Source organism: Oncorhynchus mykiss, chromosome 20 (genome assembly GCF_057628025.1).
Source record: "Oncorhynchus mykiss isolate SJ-2025 chromosome 20, ASM5762802v1, whole genome shotgun sequence".
Lineage (NCBI taxonomy): Eukaryota > Metazoa > Chordata > Actinopteri > Salmoniformes > Salmonidae > Oncorhynchus > Oncorhynchus mykiss.
The window spans coordinates 33,646,912-33,660,991 of NC_143041.1; the positions used below are offsets into that span (position 1 = coordinate 33,646,912).

At 41.6% G+C, this 14,080-nt stretch overlaps 1 protein-coding gene and 1 long non-coding RNA gene across 3 annotated transcripts in view; both read left to right on the forward strand.

Annotated features, from left to right (window-relative positions):
- LOC149974574 (uncharacterized) overlaps positions 1-14,080 on the forward strand; it is a 423,285-nt gene that overhangs the window by 240,153 nt on the left and 169,052 nt on the right. The gene's annotated exons all lie outside the window — the stretch shown is intronic.
- The window catches only part of epas1b (endothelial PAS domain protein 1b), a 98,551-nt gene continuing 86,497 nt past the window's right edge, over positions 2,027-14,080 (forward strand). For both annotated transcript variants that reach the window (XM_036956131.2, XM_036956132.2), the window contains exon 1: positions 2,027-2,642. In XM_036956131.2, the coding sequence (XP_036812026.2) occupies positions 2,617-2,642 (26 nt within the window). In that variant the 5' untranslated portion in view covers positions 2,027-2,616. The remainder of the gene's footprint in view (positions 2,643-14,080) is intronic.

Sequence of the window (14,080 nt, forward strand, 5' to 3'; positions counted from 1 at the left end):
GGCCATCTCAGTCTCCGGACTTGAACCACATTGACAACCTGTGGTTTGAATAGAAGAGGGCAGTCCATAAGGGCAGATGAAGGATATCAAGGATCTGTAAAGATTTTGTATGGAGGAATGGTCTCAGCTCCCTCCCAATGTGTTCTCCAATCTCATGAAACATTTTAGAACAAGTCTCAGTGTCATTATCCTCACAAGGGGAGGGTGCTGGAGTATTGAAAAGAGGGGTGACAATAATTTTGACCCCTGTCTTTTTTACATTTAATTTATTCATTTTTAAACAAAAGATCTTACTCTGAGCAATTGTATTAGTATAAAATATAATTCCCTCTTTTTTTGCATACAATATAGCTCAGGATTTGCATTATTTATTTAATAAAGTATTTTTGATCATCTGTATTAATGGTGTCAATAATTATGGACTTGACTGTATATCACATGTGGGGGAAAAAATTGTGAAATGTCTTCTTCAACATTTCGGAATGGCTAAACAAGCAACAGTTATCTGAGGATAGACTAAAACTGTTATTTATTCAGAAAAGGCATTTTTAGTAGATCCATCTTTAAAAAGACTCATGGGAACTCTGAATGCCCCAATTGGCTGGCATGAATGACAAGCGTGTGTTTTTCTGTTGCCATCAACGAACAAGCACATGAACAGATGAATGGTTGGGATGGTTGAAGTACTTATCTGTTCAATGCAAGGCCGTAAATTAAGCTACCTACAGTTGAAGTCGGAAGTTTACATACACCTTAGCCAAATATATTTAAACTCAGTTTTTCACAATTGCTGACATTTAATACTAGTAAAAATTCCGTCTTAAGTCAGAAAGGATCACCACTTTATTTTAAGAATGTGAAATGTCAGAATAATAGTGGAGAGAATGATTTATTTCAGCTTTTATTTCTTTCATCACATTCTCAGTGGGTCAGAAGTTTACATACACTCAATTAGTATTTGGTAACATTGCCTTTAAATTGTTTAACTTGGGTCAAACATTTCAGGTAACCTTCCACAAGCTTCCCACAATAAGTTGGGTGAATTTTGGCCCATTCCTCCTGACAAAACTGGTGTAACAGAGTCAGGTTTTTAGGCATCCTTGCTCACACATGCTTTTTCAGTTCTGCCCACAAATTTTCTATAGGATTGAGGTCAGGGCTTTGTGATGGCCACTCCAATACCTTGACTTTGTTGTCCTTAAGCCATTTTGCCACAACTTTGGAAGTATGCTTGGGGTCATTGTCCATTTGGAAGACCCATTTGCGACCAAGCTTTAACTTCCTGACTGATGTCTTGAGATGTTGCTTCAATATATCCACATAATTTTCCTTCCTTATGATGCCATCTATTTTGTGAAGTACACCAGTCCCTCCTGCAGCAAAGCACCCCCACAACATGATGCTGCCACCCCCGTGCTTCACGGTTGGGATGGTGTTCTTTGGCTTGCAAGCATCCCCCTTTTCCCTCCAAACATAACAATGGTCATTATGGCCAAACAGTTCTATTTTTGTTTCATCATACCAGATTATATTTCTCCAAAAGGTACGATCTTTGTCCCCATGTGCAGTTGCAAACTGTAGTCTGGCCTTTATGGCGGTTTTGGAGCAGTGGCTTCTTTCTTGCTGAGTGGCCATTCCGGTTATCGTCGATATAGGACTCGTTTTACTGTGGATATAAAGAAGTACATCCACAGGTACACCTCCAATTGACTCAAATGATGTCAATTAGCCTACCAGAAGATTCTAGAGCCATGACATAATTTTCTGGAATTTTCCAAGCTGTTAAAAGGCACAGTCAATTTAGTGTATGTAAACTTCTGACCCACTGGAATTGTGATACAGTAAATTATAAATTAAATAATCTGTCTGTAAACAATTGTTAGAAAAATTACTTGTGTCATGCAAAAAGTAGATGTCCTAACCGACTTGCCAAAACAATAGTTTGTTAACAAGAAATTTGTGGAGTGGTTAAAAAACGAGTTTTAATGACTCCAACCTAAGTGTATGTAAACTTCCGACTTCAACTGTACACAACAACATACAAGGGCAAGTCAACTCAAAATTGTAGGCCTCAAAGTATGTAGGCCTACAGGGACAAAGTATAAAACGACGAAACCATCAGGTTAGTGGGTGGGGATATTTAAGGCGGTTCTACACAGCATTTTCACCAATCACTGCGGTCAGATTGACGCGTGAGCGACTGTCAACGGGCCAGCTGAGCGCAAAAGAGTGAACAGCGAACCGTGCTAGAAGTTCAGTAGACCAGCACAACCAACGCAACGAAGGAAACTTTGACAGCGGACCCTATTTTATCCAACTTCTAAAGCATTTGTAGGCTAAAGGTTGTGGATTGTAGGCCTACCTTTAGCGAATCGGTGAAAAGGCTGTACAATCCTTGGCAGTGTTCTGAGACTGTACAGCTGCCTACTGCTTCTGAAAGACAACTTGCATCTGAAATGGACTGTGCGTAAAGAGCAGATAAATTACTTCATCTCGATTTGACTTTCAATATTTTTCATTGTGTATGTTATTTGTTACTTGAAAATTGTTGCGTAAGTGGACTGATTCGGACTTTCGGGGAAATTCCATTTGTCACTGAACTTTGCAAAAGAAAACATGACGGCTGATAAGGACAAGAAAAGGTAAAGTAGATTTGTTTAGATTTATTGTTTGGCCTATTTGTTCTTAGATGTATACATTTGATAAGAAACTATCATGTTAAACCTACTATCAACACGTTAAATGCTAGGCCTAGTAAGCGATTTTCCTCGCAATCAATGAGTGACATTTCGCCGAAAAATTGTAGCTCGGAGACCTGTTGCCCTTTAACAAATAGCGCGCTGTACTTTATAGGGTATAATATTAGAATAAAATGTTCCTTATAGGACTAAAAAGGCGTCTATCACTTGCTACATATATGGAACCACAAAAAGTTCTATATATAGAACCATTTATAGGGTTCTTTGATAGCAACCGTAGAGGTTATTCTTCACTAAACCAAAATGGTTCTATATAGAACCTTGCATTGTGCCATTTGTTAATTATACTACTATTAAATTGTAACATTTTTAGCTAAGAATATAATTTTGTATTAACAATTTAATAATGGACAAAAGAATACCAGCATAGTTTTTAGTTTTTAGAATTTATTGTCTTTATATGCAAACATAGTTTGGAAATATGCACTGATGGCCAGGGAGGCATCTCTGTTTGAATGATGAGCCAGGTTAACACTGGTGACTTCTTTACAACACAATAATAAGACCCGGCGCCAGGATAAAGTTACTAAAGGGGTTCTTGAAATCGCCGAGATTGCAACATTTTGGGGGTCCTTGCATTGGAATGATATTGAATTCTGCTTATTTCACGCTATACCACAATAAACATATAGTTCAAATGCAAGATCATGGAGTGCTTTTGAAGTGACAGGTTGGCACGAAATCTGTAGCCTTTCTCTGCTGCGCTGTATCAGCGTAAAATACTGGCCTTCTAGCAGTCGTAAGGACAAAGATTCAGCAGGAGGCAGGCAGATAAAAGTGCAAATGAGTGTCGGATTTATTTACACAGCGCTGATGTTTCAAATATGATGGTGATATTTACAAATATATGTACAAAGTTCTGACTTCAAAATGTCAGTACTCAAAAGAAAAAGCCTGTTTTAACCAGCATTCAGGAAAAACCTGTTTTAACCAATAAAGCACATGTGGGGTCTACCAGGCTCAGATACAGACTCCTCTTGAGTTACCCAAAAGTGAACTAACTAGAACATCCCCAAAGGGAATGAAATACATTTAGCCGCACCTATTCTTGGCAAGCAGGCCAGGTATATCTATAGATAGCTAAACCGCCGCGTTCACACAACATTAAAAATGACAGAGAAATCAGACACATGTTCTCCAATCAAAGACAATGAATAAATTGACAGCAAACTGTTAAATGCAATTAAATAAACCACACGTTATTTATCCACAAGTGTTGCGCAGTTTGTGAGCTCTCCAAACAACTTTTCCACTTGGAGAAGGAGAATGTTATGAGTGTATATTGTATTTAATGAATTGTCAACATTTTCATAACCAAACATTCAAAATAAATGGGGGAATATGCAGGGATTAACAGTAACTTCACTGAGGAATATATATTTCGTGGTGCATTGATAAACATTGACAAACAACTGGAACGCTGATACAAATATCCCGCAGGAATTGTCAGGAGTCAGTGCGCAATAGTGGAGAGAGACGTGTCTACAGCATGTCTTCACGACACACCTGGTCTCCACATTTTAAATTATGCTCAAGTCACGTTCCTAACACATAAGCAGTAACCTTAATTAACATTGTCAGGAGATGTTCCCTTCATCTGAAATCACCATGGTTCAGTATTTCTAACCACCCCCCTTAAACGCACACACTCCCTAAACGAATGGACATGTGACAGCCAGGCAGAATGGCACATTCCAAACAAGCACTGGGTACATGATACATATTGACCAACATGGTATGTCCATTTAGTGAATGTAGATTGGCGGAGCAAATAAAGGAACATCATAGAATTTACCCTGAGGCAGATTAACACTTTGCTCAGGCCCTAAACACTGTCCACTAAACTTTTGGCGAAACTGGTGCACAAACCTCCCTGCATGGGCCTTTGTTGAAGCAGGTAAAGGAGCATTCTATCCCAAACGATGCACAGTGGACACTGGGGTTGTCTCCAGATCCCCCAGCAGTTACACAACTTCCTTGCCACACTCAGGAACATTTTAGAGATGCCGCTATTTTCTCCCAAGCCCGGGTGCTCTCCTGGGTGCTCTCCTCTCCAGACTTAGGAGAGAGCTCGGTCATAATCAATTCAGTGTCAGTCAATGTCAGGATGAAAACCTCACACACCCCATCATAGGGCAGGACACTCCTGCAGAGTGCCCCCTATAGGAACAGCAGAAGAGCAGGAAGGTCACAGTTCGGCCTCCAACATGGAGTCCTCACCAGGGCCCAACTGGTAAACTTGATCACGTTATTCACTTAGCCGTCCACAGAGATGACAAACATTTTCCCTGCTTTTTATGGAAATACAAAGGAGTCATACCTAACCACCCCAGTGGCTTTCCAAAGTCCACACACACACACCGTGGCGTGCTCTGTCCATTGTGCTGACAGCTCAGCGAAGATACAGATCTTTTTTTTCCGCCAACCTGTTAATTTAACTTTTTTGCTATTTTTACATAGGGACATAAAACTAAAACTGAGGTGCCACAAGATTCAACTGAGGGGGCTAAGTCCCCTTTAGGCCCCTTGTGGAACTGGGTATTAATACAATATAATATACTTCGTCCATTAGTTACATTGAGCAACAAAAATAGGTATTCTGTTCTCAACCCCCCAATCATACAGTTGAGAAGAGCACAGGTTCTTAAGTGCCTTAATCAAGTGCCCAACCATAGGGGAATGTTTTGATGATGTGAACCCAGCAGCCCTCCAGCTGTCAGATCAATACTGTCATTTTTACCCCAGCGCCCAACCTGGGATTCAAACTGGCCACCTTTCAACCACAGGTTCAACTCCTACCACAGGTCCATCTCCTTATCCACTGGACTACCTGCTTGACTGGTACCAGAGGAGAAAAACGAAGCAAAAACACGAGTTCATCTTCAGAAAGAATCATGAGTTCATCTGATAAAAGGAAGAGAAAATGTTATGCAGTCTTATAATTATTATGATGTAGAAGAACATTTTACATGCAGGTGTCAGCAGCACCTGAAAGAGAGATCCTCTGCTTCTGATAGTTCTGGGTTACTGCCAGACAGAGCACAACATCGTTTGTTAAGAGTAATGAAATGATTAACTAGGCTATTGAATCACCAAGACTTATCATACATCATTTATTATAAATAATCTATACATACAGTTGAAGTCGGAAGTTTACATACACCTTAGCCAAATACATTTCAACTCAGTTTTTCACAATTGCTGACGTTTAATCCTAGTAAGAATTCCCTGTCTTAGGTCAGTTAGGATCACCACTTTATTTTAAGAATGTGAAATGTCAGAATAGCAGTAGAGAGAATGTTTTATTTCTTTCATCTGACCCAGTGGGCCAGAAGTTTGAATTCACTAAATTAGTATTTGGTTGCATTGCCTTTAAATAGTTTAACTTGGGTCAAACGTTTCGGGTAGACTTCCACAAGATTCCCACAATAAGATGGGTGAATTTTAGCCCATTCCTCCTGACAGAGCTGGTGTAACTTAGTCAGGTTTGTAGGCCTCCTTGCCCGCACATGCTTTTTCAGTTCTGCTTACACATTTTCTATAGGGATTGAGGTCAGGGCTTTGTGATGGCCACTCCAATACCTTGACTTTGTTGTCCTTAAGCCATTTTGCCACAAATTTGGAAGTATGTTTGGGGTCATTGTCCATTTGGAAGACTCATTTGCGACCAAGCTTTAACTTCCTGACTGATTGTCTTGAGATGTTGCTTCAATATATCCACATACTTTTCCTGTCTCACGACGCCATCTATTTTGTGAAGTGCACCAGTCCCTCCTGCAGCAAAGCACCCCCACAACATGATGCTGCCACCCCTGTGCTTCACGGTTGGGATGGTGTTCTTCGGCTTGTGGAGCAGTGGCTTCTTCCTTGCTGAGCGGCCTTTCAGGTTATGTCGATATAGGACTCATTTTACTGTGGATATAGATATTTTTGTACCTGTTTCCTCCAGCATTTTCACAAGGTCCTTTCCTGTTTTTTCTGGGATTGATTTGCACTTTTCGCACCAAAGTACGTTCATCTCTAGGAGACAGAATGCGTCTCCTTCCGGAGCGGTATGACAGTTGCGTGGTCCCATGGTGTTTATACCTACGTACTATTGTTTGTACAGATGAACGTGGTACCTTCAGGCATTTGGAAATTGCTCCGAAGGATGAACCAGACATGTGGAGGTCTACAATATTTTTTCAGGGATCTTGGCTGATTTCTTATGATTTTCCCATGATGTCAAGTAAAGAGGCACTGAGTTTGAAGGTAGGCCTTGAAATACATCCACAGGTACACTCCAATTATGTCAATTAGCCTACCAGCTGTTTAAAGAATAGTCAACTTAGTGTATGTAAACTTCTGACCCACTGGAATTGTGATACAGTGAATTACAAGGGAAATAATCTGTCTGTAAACAATTGTTGGAAAAATTGATTGTGTCATGCACAAAGTAGATGTCCTAACCGACTTGCCAAAACTGTAGTTTGTTAACAAGACATTTTTGGAGTGGTTGAAAAACGAGTTTTAATGACTCCAACGTATGTGTTTGTAACCTTCAGACTTCAACTGTACAGTCAGCAACAGTCAGCAACAGTCTTCTAATGGCTTCATGAAACAGACTAGTCCCCTCAATTGACTCCACACTGAAATATTGAAAAAAAATCAACAGTTGGTTATTTGCACATGTTAGACTGGGTCTGTAGCTCTATTTGGCATATCCCATAATAAAAATAATGTATATTTCAAAGAGTTTGCTTGTAAAGTGGCAAATTAAAGTAGCCTAGCTTTTTCTGTTTAGCTAGCTAGCTAAATTATCTTACAAACGTGCTCAAATTCTAATAACGTTTCAACTTTATTTATCTAGCCTATAATTTGTCATATGACTTGGGTTTCAGATATTTTAATTAAATAGTCAATGTTGCTTACCTTGATACATTGACAAATAACATGCTTACTGGTAGGCTAACATTAGGCTACTTGCAAGCTGTCATACTGGAATTCTTCTCTGCAGATGTTCTCAAGCTCTGTGAGCTATTATCAGGTCTGTCCAGAGATGTTCAATCAGGTTCAAGTCCGGGCTCTGGCTGGGCCAATCAAGGACATTCAGAGACTTGTCCCGAAGCCACTCCTGCGTTGTCTTGGCTGTGTGCTTAGGGTCGTTGTCTTTTTGGCAGGTGAACCTTCACCCCAGTCTGAGGTTCTGAGTGCTCTGGAGCAGGTTTTCATCAAGGATCTCTCTGTACTTGTCTCTGCTCATTTTTGCCTCAATTCTGACTAGTCTCCCAGTCACTGCCGCTATAAATATCCCCACAGCATGATGCTGCCACCACCATGCTTCACTGTAGGGATATTGCCAGGTATCCTCCAGACGTGATGCTTGGCATTCAGGTCAGAGAGTTCAATCTTGGTTTCATCAGACCAGAGAATCTTGTTTCTCATGGTCTGAGAGTCTGTAGGTGCCTTTTGGCAAACTCCAAGCGGGCTGTCATGTGCCTTTTACTGAATAGTGGCTTCCGTCTGGGCGCTCTACCATAAAGGCCTGATTGGGGGAGTGCTGCAGACATGGTTGTCTTTCTGGATGGTTCTCCCATCTCCACAGAGGAACCCTGGAGGTCTATCAGAGTGACCATCGGGTTCTTGGTCACCTCCCTGACCACCTCCCTGACCAAGGCCCTTCTCCCCCGATTGCTCAGTGTCACCGGGCAGCCAGCTCTAGGAAGAGTCTTGGTGGTTCCAAACTTCTTCCATTTAAGAATGATGGAAGCCACTATGTTCTTGGGAACCTTCAATGCTGCAGAAATGTTTTGGTACCCTTCCCAGATCTGTGCCTCGAAAACAATCCTTGTCTTGGAGCTCTACAGACAATCCATTTGAACTCTGTGCTTGTTTTTTGCTCTGACATGCACTGTCAACTGTGGGACCTTATATAGACAGATATGTGCATTTCCAAATCATATCCAATCAACTGAATTTACTACAAGTGGACTCCAATCAAATTGTAGAAACATCTCAAGGAAGATCAATGGAAACATGATGAACCTGAGCTCAAGGCCAGCATCCTGGAGTCGCCTCTTCACTGTTGATGTTGAGACTGGTGTTTTGCGGGTACTATTTAATGAAGCTGCCAGTTGAGGACTTGTGAGGCATCTGTTTCTCTAACTAGACACTAATGTACTTGTCCTCTTGCTCAGTTGTGCACCGGGGCCTCCCTCTCCTCGTTCTATTCTGGTTAGAGCCCGTTTGCGCTGTTCTGTGAAGGGAGTAGTACACAGCGTTGTACGAGATCTTTAGTGTCTTGGCAATTTCTCGAGTGGAATAGCCTTCATTTCTCAAAACAAGAATAGACTGACGAGTTTCAGAAGAAAGTTATTTGTTTCTGGCCATTTTGAACTTGTCATCGAACCCACAAATGCTGATGCTCCAGATACTCAACTAGTCTAAAGAAGGACAGTTTTTTTGCTTCTGTAATCAGAACAACAGTTTTCAGTTGTGCTAACATAATTGCAAAAGGGTTTTCTAATGATCAATTAGCCTTTTAAAATGATAAACGTCGATTAGCTAACACAACGTCCCATTGGAACACAGGAGTGACGGTTGCTTATAATGGGTCTCTGTACGCCTATGTAGATATTCCATAAAAAATCTGTAGTTTCTAGCTCCAGTGGTAATTTACAACATTAACAATGTCTACACTGTATTTCTGATCAATTTTATGTTCATTTAATGGACGAAAAATGTGCATTTTTTTCAAAAACAAGGACATTTCTACGTGAACCCAAACTTTTGAACGGTAGTGTATATAACCTTTATTAGTAAAGAGTTCTTTAATCTCATCTGAAGAACCAGAGGGTTCTATATCAAACCACAAATAACCCGTTTTCTAAGAGTGTAACCCTCTAATATAGAAAATGCGCTGTAAGCTACAGTCAGAGACGGTGGGGCGATTTCTTTTTTGACAGGGGTGCAGGATTTTTTGTTGTTGTCTAATTTACATTGCCTTCAGACAGTATTCAAACCCCTTGACTTTTTCCACATTTTGTTGTGCTGCAACCAGAATTCTCACTACAAAGATACAGGCGTCCTTCCTAACTCAGTCGTCGGAGAGGGAGGAAACTGCTCAGGGATTTCACCATGAGGCCAATGGTGACTTTAAAACAGTTACAGAGTGATAGGATAAAAAACATTGTAGTTACTCCACAATACTAACCTAATTGACAGAGTGAAAAGAAGGAAGCCTGAAAATATTCCAAAACATCCATCCTGTTTACAACACACATGCTGTAGAAAATGAGGCAAAACAATTCACTTTTTATATGTTTGGGGCAATCCAATGCAGTATTACTGAGTACCACTCTCCATATTTGTTAAAAAATGTTACCCCTTTTTTGTGGGGTAATTGTTTTAGTAGCTACTATCTTGTCTCATCGCTACAACTCCCGTACAGGCTCGGGAGAGACAAAAGTTGAAAGTCATGCGTCCTCCGATACACAACCCAACAAAGCCAACCTGGAAGCCAGCCGCACCAATGTGTCGGAGGAAACACTGTGCGCCTGGCAACCTTGGTTAGCACGCACTGCACCCGGCCTGCCACAGGAGTCGCTGGTGTGCGATTAGACAAGGACATCCATACCAGCCTCCCTAACCTGGACGACGCTAGGCCAATTGTGCATCGCCCCACGGACTTCCCGGTCACGGCCAGTTACAACAGAGCCTGGGCACAAACCCAGAGTCTCTGGTGGCACAGCTGGTGCTGCAGTACAGCACCCTTAACCACTGCGCCACCTGGGTGCACTCTCCATATGTTGAAGTAGAGGTGCATCATATTACGTGTATGCTTGTCATCATTAAGGACTGGGGAGTTTCTCAGGATAAAACATAAATGTAATAGAGATAAGCACAGGCAAACTGCTAGAGGAACACCTGGTTCAGTCTGCTTTCACCAGACAGGAAAATAACCTTAAACACAAGGCCAAATCTACAATGGAGTTGCTTACCAAGAAGACAGTGAATGTTCCTGAGTGGCCAAGTTACAGTTTTGACTTAAATTCGCTTGAAAATCTATTGCAAGATCTGAAAATGATTGTCTAGCAATGATCAACAACCAATTTGACAAAGCTTGAAGAATTAAAAAAAAAATAATTGGCAAATGTTGCAGCTTTTCTCTTATTGAATTGAACTCTGGCGTTTTCCTTTTTGCCTCCGTGGATCAATGACGTTACCTTTTTCTGCCCGTTCCCAAAAGCATTTGGCGACTGGTGTGTAGGCTATTAGGCTCGCGTACAGTTACTTCCTAAAGTTTAGGCTTACACTCTAATGCCAGATAGCCTACAATCGTGAAAGAAAAACCTCAATGTAGCCTAGATAGGCTATAAATTGCACAATAATTATACATTTACGGATTTTTGTTTTCTCTTTATACAGCCCATGGATATATCCGCGGGGAATGCGGGTTATGAGTCAACCAATCATCATTAGTAGGCTATGTAGGGCTAATGAAGAGTTAAAAAAACAGAATCTGTTAAACAGACATAGCACACATTATCTGCTTAACAGAACTTCTCAAAGTAATAATAAAGATAGTCTATACAGTAACTAGAGTGGTGAACAGGGAAGGAGAAAGAGAGTGATGAAAGGGAGAGTGAATTTCAGTGGCTGTAGCCTACTTCATCTATAAGGAAGGTTTTCAGAAGGCATAACACCTGTAACTTTGACTTTAATCTCAGACCTCAGAGCAAAACTAAATATTGACCTTGTGACCATTTTATATTAAGAAAATGGACTAAAACATTCTGGGAACCACAAAGATTGCCACATACATGTACAGTACTACTGTGTAGTATGTATGTATTGAGTGTTGCCTGATGGTGAGCCTGTAGTTCTGGTTTACAGTACGCAGAGCCCACAGCGTACTGTACTTCAGCCTACAGCAAAAAAATACATGGCGATAACTGTTCCCGAGTGGTGGTGACTTGTGAAGTCGTGTTTGTTTCACTTATTAACTTATTTACTGGTATCAGTTTTCACTGCCCACAGCTTAGTAATGGTCTATCCCATGTGCGAGCCAAATCATGAAAAATATATTTAACATCTTCTAATTCTTAGCTCCTTAGCTCTCCCCCGGCTCCCTAGGAGAAGACAGTGGATTTGTGCGTCCTTTAGTTCTGGAGCGTTTTCTGTATTGTTTGAGTAAAAGGGTTAGCTAGAGACACCATATCCCCATGAGGAGAGCAGTGTGAGAGAGTCTAGTAATGAGATGAGCGCCTCTCAGTCTGCGCCAGCCTCGTGACTGCACTGAAGAGCTTTCTCAAATACACACTATCAGATCAACCCCAAACATCCAGAACATAAACAAGACAGGTATTAAGAATCGAACAGGGACACTAAATCTTTATGATCAGAAAATCATGGACTGGAGCGGCTGTAGAGAATGAAGTGACATTTCCTTTGGGCAGAGAAGGGTTTCCCATTAGACATAACAACTTATTAAACACAAGAGACATGTCGGCGGCCATCTTAGAGAAGACTACCAGATCACTGGTTCAATGAGGTTAGAGATTAAAAAGAGAAAGCCCCAAGGGTGGGAGGGTGTGTCTGTGTGTGTGTGTGTGTGTGTGGGTGTGTGTGTGTGTGTGTGTGTGTGTATTAGGCCTTGCCATTTATTGCATGTTTAAATAACTAGTCTTTATGGCATTGTCAATGGGGTGAATCATTGCTTCTGGCCTGGCTTGTACAGCAATGTTTATTTCAGCGGTGATATTGCATACTTAGTTTTATAGACCATGTGTTATTGTGAAAGGATCCACTTATGGGATTATTTGATGTGTTTATTTACTTACTGTTCTCATATGGCTATACAATAACAATGTACAAGCTGCATGACAAATGTAAGTATCCACTTTTTTCCCCCATTCATTTATCATATGTTTCATAAGTAAAGGATCTGTCTATTCCCATGTTTTTCACGTACTGTCACCACAACATTTATTCTCATAGCTAGCACTGTGAACTGATAAAGCATTCTGGCTTTCTACACCAGTCACTTAGTGCTGGTCTGTTTTGGTTTGTGGCTTTCGTGAGGTTATATCACCTTTATTATGGGGTTCTCTCTGTCTCTCTGTCTCTCTGTCTCTCCGTCTCTCCGTCTCTCTTTCTCTCTTTGTCTCTCTGTCTCTCTGTCTCTCTGTCTCTCTCTGTCTCTCTGTCTCTCTGTCTCTCTCTGTCTCTCTGTCTCTCCGTCTCTCTGTCTCTCTCTCTCTCTGTCTCTCTGTCTCTCTCTGTCTCTCTGTCTCTCTCTGTCTCTCTGTCTCTCTGTCTCTCTCTCTCTCTCTCTGTCTCTCTCTCTCTCTGTCTCTGTCTCTCTCTGTCTCTCTCTGTCTCTCTGTCTCTCTGTCTCTCCGTCTCTCCGTCTCTCTTTCTCTCTTTGTCTCTCTGTCTCTCTGTCTCTCTGTCTCTCTGTCTCTCTGTCTCTCTCTGTCTCTCTGTCTCTCCGTCTCTCTGTCTCTCTCTCTCTCTGTCTCTCTGTCTCTCTCTGTCTCTCTGTCTCTCTCTGTCTCTCTGTCTCTCTGTCTCTCTCTCTCTCTCTCTCTGTCTCTCTCTCTCTCTGTCTCTGTCTCTCTCTGTCTCTCTCTGTCTCTCTGTCTCTCTCTCTCTCTCTCTCTGTCTCTCTGTCTCTCTGTCTCTCTGTCTCTCTGTCTCTCTGTCTCTCCGTCTCTCTTTCTCTCTTTGTCTCTCTGTCTCTCTCTCTCTCTGTGTGTGTGTGTGTGTGTGTGGCTTGTTCTGTGATGGGTCCTCTAAAGGAGCCAGTAGCCTGTTAGGGAGTAGAAAGGCCCTGCTTTGGCCAAAGCCCCTGTCAACTCAGCTATTCAGTCCATTGGCCTGTGCAGACAGAGCTGGCACTGTGCCCACTGCCTTGCCACAGCGCTATCCTAACATTACCCAAACATTGACATACCCCACTCAACATTTTTCCTCTAGGCCATGATTACAGATTGGCCATGGTATGAAGAGAGATTAACCAAATTCACACCGAGAGACATAAACTAAATTCACACTGCGAGACAGTATGTGGTTGCTGGTCCCACACCTCTGGAAGGTCTGTGTCTGTCTTACCTCAATTTTTCTGGGATCCTTTTCAAAGTAGTGGATCGAATGGGGCCTTGTAGTGGTTTAGTTCTTTCCATCAGTATTGAATATGACCTGACTGGCGTTGAGCAGAGAAAAGAGAAGAGAGCCTAGAGAGGGCCAGGCAGTGTTATACATGTTGTGTCAGGTAAGTGCCCCTAGGAGACTTGGCACTAAAGATTTTTGCTCTCTAATCCAGAACTTTACTCATGCAC